The sequence below is a fragment of the Salvelinus fontinalis genome, chromosome 2, assembly GCF_029448725.1.
Source record: "Salvelinus fontinalis isolate EN_2023a chromosome 2, ASM2944872v1, whole genome shotgun sequence".
Classification (NCBI taxonomy): Eukaryota; Metazoa; Chordata; class Actinopteri; order Salmoniformes; family Salmonidae; genus Salvelinus; species Salvelinus fontinalis.
In genome coordinates, this window is record NC_074666.1 from 96,976,197 (window position 1) to 96,993,304 (window position 17,108).

Sequence of the window (17,108 nt, forward strand, 5' to 3'; positions counted from 1 at the left end):
TCTGTTATTGGTAATGGTGAGAGGTTAGCATGTTTTGTTGTAGTCTCTGTTATTGGTAATGGTGAGAGGTTAGCATGTTTTGTTGTAGTCTCTGTTATTGGTAATGGTGAGAGGTTAGCATGTTCTGTTGTAGCCTCTGTTATTGGTAATGGTGAGAGGTTAGCATGTTTTGTTGTAGCCTCTGTTATTGGTAATGGTGAAAGGTTAGTATGTTATGTTGTAGCCTCTGTTATTGGTAATGGTGAGAGGTTAGCATGTTTTGTTGTAGTCTCTGTTATTGGTAATGGTGAGAGGTTAGCATGTTTTGTTGTAGCCTCTGTTATTGGTAATGGTGAGAGGTTAGCATGTTTTGTTGTAGTCTCTGTTATTGGTAATGGTGAGAGGTTAGCATGTTTTGTTGTAGCCTCTGTTATTGGTAATGTTGAGAGGTTAGCATGTTTTGTTGTGGCCTCTGTTATTGGTAATGTTGAGAGGTTAGCATGTTTGTTGTAGCCTCTGTTATTGGTAATGTTAAGAGGTTAGCATGTTTTGTTGTGGCCTCTGTTATTGGTAATGGGGAGAGGTTAGCATGTTCTGTTGTAGCCTCTGTTATTGGTAATGGTGAGAGGTTAGCATGTTTTGTTGTAGTCTCTGTTATTGGTAATGGTGAGAGGTTAGGATGTTTTGTTGTAGCCTCTGTTATTGGTAATGGTGAGAGGTTAGCATGTTTTGTTTGGAGCCTCTGCTATTGGTAATGGTGAGAGGTTAGCATGTTTTGTTGTAGCCTCTGTTATTGGTAATGGTGAGAGGTTACTATGTTATGTTGTAGCCTCTGTTATTGGTAATGGTGAGAGGTTACTATGTTATGTTGTAGCCTCTGTTATTGGTAATGGTGAGAGGTTAGCATGTTTTGTTGTAGTCTCTGTTATTGGTAATGGTGAGAGGTTAGCATGTTTTGTTGTAGCCTCTGTTATTGGTAATGGTGAGAGGTTAGCATGTTTTGTTGTGGCCTCTGTTATTGGTAATGGGGAGAGGTTAGCATGTTTTGTTGTAGCCTCTGTTATTGGTAATGTTAAGAGGTTAGCATGTTTTGTTGTAGCCTCTGTTATTGGTAATGGGGAGAGGTTAGCATGTTTTGTTGTAGCCTCTGTTATTGGTAATGGTGAGAGGTTAGTATGTTATTTTGTAGCCTCTGTTATTGGTAATGGTGAGAGGTTACTATGTTATGTTGTAGCCTCTGTTATTGGTAATGGTGAGAGGTTAGCATGTTTTGTTGTAGTCTCTGTTATTGGTAATGGTGAGAGGTTAGCATGTTCTGTTGTAGCCTCTGTTATTGGTAATGGTGAGAGGTTAGCATGTTTTGTTGTAGCCTCTGTTATTGGTAATGGTGAAAGGTTAGTATGTTATGTTGTAGCCTATGTTATTGGTAATGGTGAGAGGTTAGCATGTTTTGTTGTAGTCTCTGTTATTGTTAATGGTGAGAGGTTAGCATGTTTTGTAGTAGCCTCTGTTATTGGTAATGGTGAGAGGTTAGCATGTTCTGTTGTAGCCTCTGTTATTGGTAATGGTGAGAGGTTAGCATGTTTTGTTGTAGCCTCTGTTATTGGTAATGGGGAGAGGTTAGCATGTTTTGTTGTAGCCTCTGTTATTGGTAATGGTGAGAGGTTAGCATGTTTTGTTGTAGCCTCTGTTATTGGTAATGTTGAGAGGTTAGCATGTTTTGTTGTGGCCTCTGTTATTGGTAATGTTGAGAGGTTAGCATGTTTTGTTGTACCCTCTGTTATTGGTAATGTTAAGAGGTTAGCATGTTTTGTTGTAGCCTCTGTTATTGGTAATGGGGAGAGGTTAGCATGTTTTGTTGTAGCCTCTGTTATTGGTAATGGTGAGAGGTTAGCATGTTTTGTTGTAGTCTCTGTTATTGGTAATGGTGAGAGGTTAGCATGTTTTGTTGTAGCCTCTGTTATTGGTAATGTTGAGAGGTTAGCATGTTTTGTTGTGGCCTCTGTTATTGGTAATGTTGAGAGGTTAGCATGTTTGTTGTAGCCTCTGTTATTGGTAATGTTAAGAGGTTAGCATGTTTTGTTGTGGCCTCTGTTATTGGTAATGGGGAGAGGTTAGCATGTTTTTTTGTAGCCTCTGTTATTGGTAATGGTGAGAGGTTAGCATGTTTTGTTGTAGCCTCTGTTATTGGTAATGGTGAGAGGTTAGCATGTTTTGTTGTAGTCTCTGTTATTGGTAATGGTGAGAGGTTAGCATGTTATTTGTAGCCTCTGTTATTGGTAATGGTGAGAGGTTAGCATGTTTTGTTGTAGCCTCTGCTATTGGTAATGGTGAGAGGTTAGCATGTTTTGTTGTAGCCTCTGTTATTGGTAATGGTGAGAGGTTACTATGTTATGTTGTAGCCTCTGTTATTGGTAATGGTGAGAGGTTACTATGTTATGTTGTAGCCTCTGTTATTGGTAATGGTGAGAGGTTAGCATGTTTTGTTGTAGTCTCTGTTATTGGTAATGGTGAGAGGTTAGCATGTTCTGTTGTAGCCTCTGTTATTGGTAATGGTGAGAGGTTAGCATGTTTTGTTGTAGCCTCTGTTATTGGTAATGGTGAAAGGTTAGTATGTTATGTTGTAGCCTCTGTTATTGGTAATGGTGAGAGGTTAGCATGTTTTGTTGTAGTCTCTGTTATTGGTAATGGTGAGAGGTTAGCATGTTTTGTTGTAGCCTCTGTTATTGGTAATGGTGAGAGGTTAGCATGTTTTGTTGTCGTCTATGTTATTGGTAATAGTGAGTGATTAGCATGTTTTGTTGTAGCCTCTGTTATTGGTAATGTTGAGAGGTTAGCATGTTTTGTTGTGGCCTCTGTTATTGGTAATGTTGAGAGGTTAGCATGTTTTGTTGTAGCCTCTGTTATTGGTAATGTTAAGAGGTTAGCATGTTTTGTTGTAGCCTCTGTTATTGGTAATGGGGAGAGGTTAGCATGTTTTGTTGTAGCCTCTGTTATTGGTAATGGTGAGAGGTTAGTATGTTATGTTGTAGCCTCTGTTATTGGTAATGGTGAGAGGTTACTATGTTATGTTGTAGCCTCTGTTATTGGTAATGGTGAGAGGTTAGCATGTTTTGTTGTAGTCTCTGTTATTGGTAATGGTGAGAGGTTAGCATGTTCTGTTGTAGCCTCTGTTATTGGTAATGGTGAGAGGTTAGCATGTTTTGTTGTAGCCTCTGTTATTGGTAATGGTGAAAGGTTAGTATGTTATGTTGTAGCCTCTGTTATTGGTAATGGTGAGAGGTTAGCATGTTTTGTTGTAGTCTCTGTTATTGGTAATGGTGAGAGGTTAGCACGTTTTGTTGTAGCCTCTGTTATTGGTAATGGTGAGAGGTTAGCATGTTTTGTTGTAGCCTCTGTTATTGGTAATGGTGAGAGGTTAGCATGTTTTGTTGTAGCCTCTGCTATTGGTAATGGTGAGAGGTTAGCATGTTTTGTTGTAGCCTCTGTTATTGGTAATGGTGAGAGGTTACTATGTTATGTTGTAGCCTCTGTTATTGGTAATGGTGAGAGGTTACTATGTTATGTTGTAGCCTCTGTTATTGGTAATGGTGAGAGGTTAGCATGTTTTGTTGTAGTCTCTGTTATTGGTAATGGTGAGAGGTTAGCATGTTCTGTTGTAGCCTCTGTTATTGGTAATGGTGAGAGGTTAGCATGTTTTGTTGTAGCCTCTGTTATTGGTAATGGTGAAAGGTTAGTATGTTATGTTGTAGCCTCTGTTATTGGTAATGGTGAGAGGTTAGCATGTTTTGTTGTAGTCTCTGTTATTGGTAATGGTGAGAGGTTAGCATGTTTTGTTGTAGCCTCTGTTATTGGTAATGGTGAGAGGTTAGCATGTTTTGTTGTAGTCTATGTTATTGGTAATAGTGAGAGGTTAGCATGTTTTGTTGTAGCCTCTGTTATTGGTAATGTTGAAAGGTTAGCATGTTTTGTTGTGGCCTCTGTTATTGGTAATGTTGAGAGGTTAGCATGTTTTGTTGTAGCCTCTGTTATTGGTAATGTTAAGAGGTTAGCATGTTTTGTTGTAGCCTCTGTTATTGGTAATGGGGAGAGGTTAGCATGTTTTGTTGTAGCCTCTGTTATTGGTAATGGTGAGAGGTTAGTATGTTATGTTGTAGCCTCTGTTATTGGTAATGGTGAGAGGTTACTATGTTATGTTGTAGCCTCTGTTATTGGTAATGGTGAGAGGTTAGCATGTTTTGTTGTAGTCTCTGTTATTGGTAATGGTGAGAGGTTAGTATGTTTTGTTGTAGCCTCTGTTATTGGTAATGGTGAAAGGTTAGTATGTTATGTTGTAGCCTCTGTTATTGGTAATGGTGAGAGGTTAGCATGTTTTGTTGTAGCCTCTGTTATTGGTAATAGTGAGAGGTTAGCATGTTCTGTTGTAGCCTCTGTTATTGGTAATGGTGAGAAGTTAGCATGTTTTGTTGTAGCCTCTGTAACTTTCTCACTCATTATTATTCATGATTCATTCATGATCTTTCTCAATCATGGCGTCACGGGATGTAGTTCATTGCGTTCAAAGAATATGGGACCAAATACTAAACTTTTAACTACTTTAATACCATATAAGTGAATTAGTCAGAATACTTATGACTTCTTCAAATGGGGGGACTAGATACATAAAGTGCTTTCATTTCTAAATGGTGAAACAGATTTGATTTAAAATACCCTCAAATAAAAGGTGACATTATATACTGTCACCTCATATGAAACATTTGATCTGAAATCCAAAATTCTTGAGTATAGAGACACATTTAAAATGTTTTCTTCACTGTCAAAATAGATATGGTGTGGACTGTATACTCAATACAATCTAAATCTGATACCTCACTGTCTGTCTTCTGACTGATACTGCATTTTAAACTAGTCTGGTCAGTCTACTCAAATATTTGTACTATACCTTTTTCTCTCTACAAGCAACACTTTGATAATTTGTCATTTCTAATAATGATACATTGATTTATGAATAGATATGGCAGGTTTCAGGACACTGATGTATCTGAATATGTTGAAAAAATATACTGCCACTATTTTCACCACCAAAGAATAGCAGTGTGATTTTAATATGATTTGACTCTATGCAGGCTGTCAGGCTGTCTAGTCACAGAGGAAGGCTGTGCTTCTCTGGTCTCAGCTCTGAGGTCAAACCCCTCACACCTGAGAGAGCTGGACCTGAGCTACAATCACCCAGGAGACTCAGGAGTCAGACTGCTCTCTGCTGGACTGGAGGATCCACACTGCAGACTGGAGAAACTCAAGTATGTAGAGGGTTTATGTCAATGTTCATATCAGACATGTTTGACTTATCAGGCTAGTTAAGACAAACATTCTGACCACCACTTGGACAAAGTTATATGCTGACTGTGTGTGTGTGTGTGTCCAGTGTATGTGTGTGTGTCAGGTGTGTATGTGTCCTGTGTGTGTATATGTCCAGTGTGTATGTGTGTGTGTGTCTTGTGTGTGTCCTGTGTGTGTGTGTGTGTGTGTGTGAGTTCCCGTGTATCCCTCAATGACTGTCTGTTCTTCTGCTTACCGCTACAGTGTGGAACATGGTGGAGAGAACACAATGAAACCTGGGCTTAGAAAATGTGAGTGTTGACTGCTGTGAAGAATATGACTAAGAATAAGTCTTAATTCAAGTTAAGTCAAAGTCAAAGACCACCATCATTACTGACTTGGTCATATTAAATATCAGTTGTAGTTCTACAGAAGCAGAAATCAGCGACACCAAAGTTTACAAAGAGTTGCTTTGACAGTGTGTGTGTGTATATGTATGTGTGTGTGTGTGTGTGTGTGTGTGTGTGTGTGTGTGTGTGTGTGTGGTGTGTTTTGTGTTACATTAGAATTGTGTGTGTGTGTGTGTGTAATTGTAATTTGTGTGTTTTATATTACCATACAGTATAACATATGATCATTCAACAAGTCTCAAGTTACCTTCACTTCTCCTTTTGATACCTAGAAACATCTACATTAAATGAATTGGTGAAAAGTGAGTTAACATTCTAATGTGAATGATGATGATTTCTAATATTGTGTCTGGTTTCATCCATCAGATGTCTGTGATCTCACACTGGACCTAAACACAGTACACAGACACCTCTCTCTGTCTGAGGAGAACAGAAAGGTGACATGTAGGAGAGAGGATCAGTCGTATCCTGATCACCTAGAGAGATTTATGGACTGTGGACAGGTGCTGTGTAGAGAGGGTCTGACTGGGCGCTGTTACTGGGAGGTAGAGTGGAGTGGGATAATGGGGGCTGTTTTAGGAGTGACATATAAAGGAATCAGCAGGAGAGGAGGTGATGACTGTTGTCTTGGATGGAATGACAAGTCCTGGAGTCTGATCTGCTATGACAACAGTTACTCTGCTTGTCACAATAATAATCCCACTACCATAGACGTCCCCTCCTCCAGCCCCCACAGAGTAGGAGTGTATCTGGACTGGCCAGCCGGCACTCTGTCCTTCTATAGAGCCTCCTCTGACACACTGACCCACCTGTACACATTCACCTCCACATTCACTGAGCCCCTCTATCCAGGGTTTGGGGTTTGTTTTGATGGCGACTCAGTGTCCCTGAAATAATAACCTGACACACACACACACTGGACACACACACACACACACTGGACACACACACACACACACACTGGACACACACACTCACACTGGACACACACACACACATACACTGGACACACACACACACACACACACACACACACTGGACACACACACTGGACACACACACACACACACACACTGGACACACACACACACACACACACACACACACACACACACACACACACACACACACACACACACTGGACACACACACACACTCACACTGGACACACACACACACTGGACACTCACACACACACTGGACACACACACTCACACTGGACACACACACTGAACACACACACTGGACACACAGACACACACTGGACACACACACAGTGGACACACACACACACACACACTCACACACACTGGATAAACTCACAAACACACACTGGACACACACTCACACACACACACACACACACACACACTGGACACACACACACTGGACACACACTGAACACACACTGAACACACACACACACACACACACACACTGGACAGACACACACACACTGGACAGACAGACACACACTGGACACACACTCACACACACACACACACACACACACTGGACACACACACACTGGACACACACTGAACACACACTGAACACACACACACACACACACACACACACTGGACAGACACACACACACTGGACAGACAGACACACACTGGACACACACACACACACACACTTGACACACACACTCACTGGACACACACACACACTGGACACACACACAGACACTGGACACACACACTGGACACACACACACAGACACACTGGACACACACACACACACACACACTTGACACACACACACACACACTGGACTAATACACACACACACACACACACACACACACACACACACACACACACACACACACACACACACACACACACACACACACACACACACACACACACACACTGGACAGACACACACACACACACTGTACACACACACACACCCACACACACACTAGACAAACACACACTTGACACACACACTGGAGAAACACACACACAGTGGACACACACACACAGGACACACACACACACACACATGCGTGTCTTCCTATAATTGTGACAATGTTAAAATACCAATGTGATAATTTGTTGTCTTTTATGTTGAATAACAAATTGTATAATTATATATGGACATACGCTCCATAGTTGTACAAGTATACAAGGATATATTGTACTTTTCATAATAAAACATACTTGAAACAAGAAAAGCATGTTAATTGTGAAAACAGTTTGGTTATTGATGTTACGTTTCCTCTGTCAGGTTGACGTTAACCTGCGACTGGTTGAAACATGAAACTAATATGAAATGAAATACAAAACAATTAAATATGTGGAATTGAATTAAACAAATTGTACAACAGAGTGTTGTGATGCAGGGTCACTATAGCAACAGAGTGTTGTGATGCAGGGTCACTATAGCAACAGAGTGTTGTGATGCAGGGTCACTATAGCAACAGAGTTCTCTCTCCCTCTGCTCTCTCTCTGCTCTCTCAGCCTGCTCTCTGCTCTCCCTCTGCTCTCTCTCTGTTCTCTCTCACTCTGCTATCTGCTCTCCATCTGCTCGCTCTGCTGTTCTCTCTTTTCTCTGTTCTCTATGCTCTCTCTCTGCTCTCTCAGCCTGCTCTCTGCTCTCTCAGCCTGCTCTCTGCTCTCTGCTGTCCGCTCTCTCTGCTCTCTATTGCTCTCTCTTCTCTCTGCCCTCTCTCTTCTCTCTGCTCTATCTCTCACGCTCTGCTCTCTCTCGCTCTCTGCTCTCTCTTCTCTCTCAGCCTGCTCTGTCTGCTCTGCTGTTCTCTCTTTTCTCTGCTCTCTATCTGCTCTCTCTTTTCCCTGCTCTCTCTGCTCTCTCTCTCTCTGCCTCTTTCTGCTCTTTTCTCTGCTCTCTGCTCTCTCTCTCTGTGGTCTTCTCTCTCTCTCTCTCTGCATCTCTCTCTTTTTATATCTTCACAGTGGTGCAGTTTGGACAATCACCACTTGATGGCAGTGTTAAACCAGAAGTGATGAAAACAACATCACTGCAGAGAGAGAGAGAGTCTAATATACTGATATACAGTGCATTCAGAAAGTATTCAGACCCATTGACTTTTTACACATTTTGTCACGTTACAGCCTTATTCTAAAATGGATTACATTGTTTTTCACCTCATCAATCTACACACAATAACCCAGAATTACAAAGCAAAAACTGTTTATTTTATGTGTGCACATTTTTATTTAAAAAAAACTTAGATATCACATTTACATAAGTATTCAGACCCTTTACTCAGTACTTTGTTGAAGTCTTCTTGAGTCTTCTTGGTTATGAGGCTACAAGCTTGGCACACCTGTATTTGGGGAGTTTCTCCCATTCTTCTCTGCAGATCCTCTCAAGCTCTGTCAGGTTGGATGGGGAGCGTTGCTGCACCGCTTTTTTCAGGTCTCTCCAGAGATGTTCGATCGGGTTCAAGTCCGGGCTTAGGATCATTGTCCTGTTGTCCAGTCTGTGTATACTATACTGGGAGGGTAGAGAGTCAGAACTGATAGAGGATCTGGAGCCCTGAGGGGGAGAGAGAGAGGGAGGGTAGAGAGTCAGAACAGAGGGAAAGAGAGAGAGAGGGAGGGGAGAAAGTCAGAACAGAGGGAAAGAGAGAGGGAGGGTAGAGAGTCAGAACAGAGGGAAAGAGAGAGAGAGGGAGGGTAGAGAGTCAGAACAGGGGGGGGGGGGAGGGGAGAGAGAACAGAGGGAAAGAGAGAGAGGGAGGGTAGAGTCAGAACAGAGGGAAAGAGAGAGAGGGAGGGTAGAGAGTCAGAACAGAGGGAAAGAGAGAGAGGGAGGGTAGAGAGTCAGAACAGAGGGAAAGAGAGAGAGGGAGGGGAGAAAGTCAGAACAGAGGGAAAGAGAGAGATGGAGGGTAGAGAGTCAGAACAGAGGGAAAGAGAGAGAGAGGGAGGGTAGAGAGTTAGAACAGAGGGAGAGAGGGAGGGGGGGGAGTCAGAACAGAGGGAAAGAGAGAGAGAGGGAGGGTAGAGAGTCAGAACAGAGGGAAAGAGAGAGAGAGGGAGGGTAGAGAGTCAGAACAGAGGGAAAGAGAGAGAGAGGGAGGGTAGAGAGTCAGAACAGAGGGAAAGAGAGAGAGAGGGAGGGTAGAGAGTCAGAACAGAGGGAAAGAGAGAGAGAGGGAGGGGAGAGAGTCAGAACAGAGGGGAAGAGAGAGAGGGAGGGGAGAGAGTCAGAACAGAGGGAAAGAGAGAGAGAGAGGGTAGAGAGTCAGAACAGAGAGGGAGGGTAGAGAGTCAGAACAGAGGGAAAGAGAGAGAGAGGGAGGGGAGAGAGTCAGAACAGAGGGGAAGAGAGAGAGGGAGGGGATAGAGTCAGAACAGAGGGAAAGAGAGAGAGAGAGGGTAGAGAGTCAGAACAGAGAGGGAGGGTAGAGAGTCAGAACAGAGGGAAAGAGAGAGAGAGGGAGGGGAGAGAGTCAGAACAGAGGGAAAGAGAGAGAGAGGGAGGGTAGAGAGTCAGAACAGAGGGAGGGGGAGAGTCAGAACAGAGGGAAAGAGAGAGAGAGGGAGGGTAGAGAGTCAGAACAGAGGGAAAGAGAGCGAGGGAGGGTAGAGAGTCAGAACAGAGGGAAAGAGAGAGAGGATGTGTGGAGGTTGCTTTATATTTGGTAATTGGGGGCCTTTGAGCCCTGATGAGCTGGGTGGCATGGTCATTGTGTTTCTCTACAACACAGAAGACTAAAGTTGGTCATGATGTTTCTCTAAAACAGTAAAGACTAAAGTTGGTCATGATGTTTCTCTAAAACACAGAACACTAAAGTTGGTCATGATGTTTCTTTAAAACACAGAACACTAAAGTTGGTCATGATGTTTCTCTAAAACAGTAAAGACTAAAGTTGGTCATGATGTTTCTCTGAAACACAGAACACTAAAGTTGATCATGATGTTTCTCTAAAACACAGAACACTAAAGTTGGTCATGATGTTTCTCTGAAACACAGAACACTAAAGTTGATCATGATGTTTCTCTAAAACACAGAACACTAAAGTTGGTCATGATGTTTCTCTAAAACACAGAACACTAAAGTAGGTCATGATGTTTCTCTAAAACACAGAACACTAAAGTTGGTCATGATGTTTCTCTAAAACAGTAAAGACTAAAGTTGGTCATGATGTTTCTCTGAAACAGTAAAGACTAAAGTTGGTCATGATGTTTCTCAAAAACAGTAAAGACTAAAGTTGGTCATGATGTTTCTCTGAAACAGTAAAGACTAAAGTTGGTCATGATGTTTCTCTGAAACAGTAAAGACTAAAGTTGGTCATGATGTTTCTCAAAAACAGTAAAGACTAAAGTTGGTCATGATGTTTCTCTGAAACAGTAAACACTAAAGTTGGTCATGATGTTTCTCTGAAACACAGAACACTAAAGTTGGTCATGATGTTTCTCTAAAACAGTAAAGACTAAAGTTGGTCATGAAGTTTCTCTAAAACACAGAACACTAAAGTTGGTCATAAGCAGAGGTCTAGCAGAGCCAACGTGCTGTTGTATATTTCAACAAGCTGTTCCTGTGTCACATACCGAATAGCCGATACCATGAATGTCCTTTACAAGAAAAGACTCAGCTACATAGATGCTGCCAAGATGAAGATGTTGGACCATATTGCAGATGTTCTCTTTGCACAAAGGATGCTAAACAATGGAGAGTTGGACAGTATCCAGTCTATAGGAGGTACTCATGACAAGGCCCGGGCCCTGATTGACACTGCCAGAAGTAAGGGAGGTATTACTAGTAATAGCTTGATGGCTACATGGGACAATTACCCTGGATCATCCTCAGTAGGTAATGGTAATGTTATGTCACCTAAGGAAATAGTATACATTTGGGACAATATAACCCGTGATGATATTGAGAAGATGAAGTTTGTTATGAGCGAGATAGAGATCACGCATCGACACCGCATCAGTGGACCTGCAATATGTGACAGATAGAACCGGGTTAGCAGATGTTATGGCATTACGGAGCTGCAGCACGGGCAGGGTTGAACACCCTGCTCAAGAAAATCGGTCGCAATGACCTGGTGAAGCGAGTCAAAGACAGCGACTGTACTCACACCTCAAGTCAGCTACAACCTGTGGCCTTCGCTACACGCGGCAAGGTTATCAATAAACATCAAGGTGACAGAGAAGGTGTTGAATATACTTTGCGACCTTGACAGAGGACAGTTGAAAAGATTCATATGGACATTGAAACTACCAAGCAGCACGGTGGAGCTTATCAGAAACACCAACTGACCTGCAAAAAGTGCTGAAGGAACATGTTCAACATGACCGGTTACCTGGATACCATTTACAAAACACTGAGGGAAATGAACCAAAACAGCCTGGCAGACCAGTTGAAAACGTACATAGCCGGCCTCAGTCCCCAGGATATGTAGTCAATGATGAACTGTGTTTACTACACTGAACAGTATTAGGTCTATAAATGTCCCTAGGATATGTAGTCAATGATGAACTGTGTTTACTACACTGAACAGTATTAGGTCTATAAATGTCCCTAGGATATGTAGTCAATGATGAACTGTGTTTACTACACTGAACAGTATTAGGTCTATAAATGTCCCTAGGATATGTAGTCAATGATGAACTGTGTTTACTACACTGAACAGTGTTAGGTCTATAAATGTCCCTAGGATATGTAGTCAATGATGAACTGTGTTTACTACACTGAACAGTATTAGGTCTATAAATGTCCCCAGGATATGTAGTCAATGATGAACTGTGTTTACTACACTGAACAGTATTAGGTCTATAAATGTCCCCAGGATATGTAGTCAATGATGAACTGTGTTTACTACACTGAACAGTATTAGGTCTATAAATGTCCCTAGGATATGTAGTCAATGATGAACTGTGTTTACTACACTGAACAGTGTTAGGTCTATAAATGTCCCTAGGATATGTAGTCAATGATAAACTGTTTTTACTACACTGAACAGTATTAGGTCTATAAATGTCCCTAGGATATGTAGTCAATGATGAACTGTTTTTACTACACTGAACAGTATTAGGTCTATAAATGTCCCTAGGATATGTAGTCAATGATGAACTGTGTTTACTACACTGAACAGTATTAGGTCTATAAATGTGCCATTGCAAAATGTCTCTATTGAGCTATAGCTTGGTGATATGTACCACTGCTTTGTTTTGTGATAAACTGGTCAATAAACCCGAGTGACAACAATGTATACTGTGCATGTCTCTACACACACAAACACACATACATACACACACATACACACACACACAAACGGGCTGAGTAGAGTACAGCTTTCATTATAGTGAAGTACATCCTTTTTGTAATTACACTTTGTACCAGTAACAACATCCAAATATTTTACCTGCCAACAAATAAATTATGTTATTCCTGGTTGTTTCAGTTACTCAGTGACAGTAGTAGGATTATGGTGTTATTCCTGGTTGTTTCAGTTACTCAGTGGCAGTAGTAGGATTATGGTGTTATTCCTGGTTGTTTCAGTTACTCAGTGGCAGTAGTAGGATTATGGTGTTATTCCTGGTTGTTTCAGTTACTCAGTGGCAGTAGTGGGATTATGGTGTTATTCCTGGTTGTTCCAGTGACTCAGTGGCAGTAGTAGGATTATGGTGTTATTCCTGGTTGTTCCAGTTACTCAGTGGCAGTAGTAGGATTATGGTGTTATTCCTGGTTGTTTCAGTTACTCAGTGGCAGTAGTAGGATTATGGTGTTATTCCTGGTTGTTCCAGTGACTCAGTGGCAGTAGTAGGATTATGGTGTTATTCCTGGTTGTTTCAGTTACTCAGTGGCAGTAGTAGGATTATGGTGTTATTCCTGGTTGTTTCAGTTACTCAGTGGCAGTAGTAGGATTATGATGTTATTCCTAGTTGTTTCAGTTACTCAGTGGCAGTAGTAGGATTATGGTGTTATTCCTGGTTGTTTCAGTTACTCAGTGGCAGTAGTAGGATTATGATGTTATTCCTAGTTGTTTCAGTTACTCAGTGGCAGTAGTAGGATTATGGTGTTATTCCTGGTTGTTTCAGTTACTCAGTGGCAGTAGTAGGATTATGATGTTATTCCTGGTTGTTTCAGTAACTCAGTGGCAGTAGTAGGATTATGGCGTAATTACTGCACTTACCTGATATCTTGATACTGTTTTAATAGACCTGTGACCATTCATTTGTAGAGTCATCATTATCCCTCACCATCATTTAAATGTGTAACCGGTAGACACTTTCTAATGTTCCCATGCAGCCTTTATTGTATCTGTTCACACCGAAAATGTGCTGGATGAACAAACATGCCTTATAGATAAGGTTACCTTGTTTACACCAGATCGTGTTTGGGTGGCACGGCAACAGGTCCAAAGTCAATCAGCTACTAACAGCTCCCACCTTAGACTCCCAAACAGAAAAGCTTGTTATTCTGTAGTTGACATAGCTAATAGAATGACCTATCTGGTGTGGATGTTTGCTCACCATGGAGATAGCAGTAGCTGGGTGAATCATTCACACTTGGACAGTCTGAGCTTCATTGACATAACAGCTGAAACCCCCCCCAGCGTTGGATGTTCCGAGCCCCATTATACATAACAGTGGTTGGACGATCTACCTGGGTGTTGGAGCCCCATATACATAACAGTGGTTGGACGATCTACCTGGGTGTTGGAGCTCCATATACATAACAGTGGTTGGACGATCTACCTGGGTGTTGGAGCCCCATATACATAACAGTGGTTGGACGATCTACCTTGGTGTTGGAGCCCCATATACATAACAGTGGTTGGACGATCTACCTTGGTGTTGGAGCCCCATTATACATAACAGTGGTTGGACGATCTACCTGGGTGTTGGAGCCCCATATACATAACAGTGGTTGGACGATCTACCTGGGTGTTGGAGCCCCATATACATAACAGTGGTTGGACGATCTACCTGGGTGTTGGAGCCCCATATACATAACAGTGGTTGGACGATCTACCTGCGTGTTCGAGCCCCATATACATAACAGTGGTTGGACGATCTACCTTGGTGTTGGAGCCCCATATACATAACAGTGGTTGGACGATCTACCTTGGTGTTGGAGCCCCATTATACATAACAGTGGTTGGACGATCTACCTGGGTGTTGGAGCTCCATATACATAACAGTGGTTGGACGATCTACCTGGGTGTTGGAGCCCCATATACATAACAGTGGTTGGACGATCTACCTGGGTGTTGGAGCCCCATATACATAACAGTGGTAGGACGATCTACCTGGGTGTTGGAGCCCCATATACATAACAGTGGTTGGACGATCTACCTGGGTGTTGGAGCCCCATATACATAACAGTGGTAGGACGATCTACCTGGGTGTTGGAGCCCCATATACATAACAGTGGTTGGACGATCTACCTGGGTGTTGGAGCCCCATATACATAACAGTGGTTGGACGATCTACCTGGGTGTTCGAGCCCCATATACATAACAGTGGTTGGACGATCTACCTGGGTGTTGGAGCCCCATTATACATAACAGTGGTTGGACGATCTACCAGGGTGTTGGAGCCCCATATACATAACAGTGGTTGGACGATCTACCTGGGTGTTGGAGCCCCATATACATAACAGTGGTTGGACGATCTACCTTGCTCTGGGTGTTGGAGCCCCATGGAGATGACATTAGTTGGGTGAGTCATCTGTACTTGGAAAGTGTGAGTTTCATCTGCATAACAGCGGTTGGGAAGCCCCTGCTGCGGCCGGAGGTGTCAGCTCTGTTTGGATTGTATGAGCAATGTTAGATGAACAGCGGTTGGGCGACTCAGGAGTTATTGGACGATTCGAGGTTATGTGCATACCATGGGAATGGAAGATTCAGCAGGGGTTGGAGGTATCGGTAGCCCATAGAACAGCAGTGGTTGGACGTATCGGAAGCCCGTAGAAACAGCAGTGGTTGGACGTATCGGAAGCCCGTAGAAACAGCAGTGGTTGGACGTATCGGAAGCCCGTAGAAACAGCAGTGGTTGGACGTATCGGAAGCCCGTAGAAACAGCAGTGGTTGGACGTATCGGAAGCCCGTAGAAACAGCAGTGGTTGGACATATCGGAAGCCCGTAGAAACAGCAGTGGTTGGACGTATCGGAAGCCCGTAGAAACAGCAGTGGTTGGACGTATCGGAAGCCCGTAGAAACAGCAGTGGTTGGACGTATCGGAAGCCCGTAGAAACAGCAGTGGTTGGACGTATCGGAAGCCCGTAGAAACAGCAGTGGTTCGACGTATCGGAAGCCCGTAGAAACAGCAGGGGTTGGAGGTATCGGTAGCCCATAGAACAGCAGTGGTTGGACGTATCGGAAGCCCGTAGAAACAGCGGTGGTTGGATACACAACCCACAGTGAGACATTGAAACTAGGTCACCTCAGGTTGACACCTAAGCAGTGAAACAGGAAAGATACATATAGTCTACCTGATGACACATTGTGGTGATTACTTCAAACGGCCTTGAAGCTTTTAGGAGGAGCCTCAGCTATATATAAAGATCAGTTACACAGACAGTGCTAACTCCAGTGTATATTTTGCAGCTGAACCATGAAGATGGTCCAGTGCTAGTGTCAAGTACTTTGGGAAAACAATAACAATTACAAACAATAGACAAGTTACAATGTCACATGACCTTTATTCAAAATACAATAACAGAGGTGAACGGTATTACCAGCAACACAATATGGGCCTAGGAGTTGAAGAATATACAGAAATAAGAGAATCAACACCCTCTCCCTTGCGCAACATGCAACAGAGAAGATGGTACGAAAGAGCCGCTAAGGACAGACTTTGTAATACAGAGGACCGCAACACATACCAAAGACACCGTTTGGTTCCACACAATGTACCTGTTTATCCTAGACACCCCCAACCCTTTGACGTAAGATGTAGGCCTGACAAACAGAGGTTACAACAAGGTAGTCATGACATAGGACTGTCACGGAAGACCAATGTTTACAATAGACCTCCAAAACAGTACAACAGACAGCCACAATCCCTTTGTCACGCTCCTGCTCCTACTCCAGCAAAGGGGAAACGTCGTATACCTCTGGAATGGATCCCTGTGAAGGACAACCTGCCAAAACACAACGCAAGACTGGTGAGAGACACGGACATCATGACAATGTCAGCAGCCGGCCCCAGCCCACCAGGGGCAGCCGTCGGTCCCACCCCCCAAGGGACAGCGTCAGGGCCCAGTCTCCCAGGGACCACAGCCGAGCTCACACCACCAGCGGCAGCAGAGACATGACCCATAGTTCTGTCAACAGTAGGCGAAGCAAAGAACCCAATAAAGTTGTTAAAGCTCAAAAGGTGTGTCCCGAGGTCTCCTGTAGCAGCGGCCGCAATGGTGGTCTTGGTAGCAGCGTCACATCAGCAAAGATTGGCAGATAT

At 43.0% G+C, this 17,108-nt stretch overlaps 2 protein-coding genes across 2 annotated transcripts in view; one reads left to right on the top strand and one right to left on the bottom strand.

Annotated features, from left to right (window-relative positions):
• The window catches only part of LOC129868523 (NLR family CARD domain-containing protein 3-like), a 55,829-nt gene extending 48,925 nt beyond the window's left edge, over positions 1–6,904 (top strand). The window contains exons 9-11 of the mRNA XM_055942590.1: positions 5,106–5,279; positions 5,563–5,609; positions 6,075–6,904. Coding sequence (XP_055798565.1) covers positions 5,106–5,279; positions 5,563–5,609; positions 6,075–6,604 — 751 coding nt within the window. The 3' untranslated portion in view covers positions 6,605–6,904. The remainder of the gene's footprint in view (positions 1–5,105; positions 5,280–5,562; positions 5,610–6,074) is intronic.
• LOC129867869 (NACHT, LRR and PYD domains-containing protein 12-like) overlaps positions 1–17,108 on the bottom strand; it is a 222,679-nt gene that overhangs the window by 88,624 nt on the left and 116,947 nt on the right. The gene's annotated exons all lie outside the window — the stretch shown is intronic.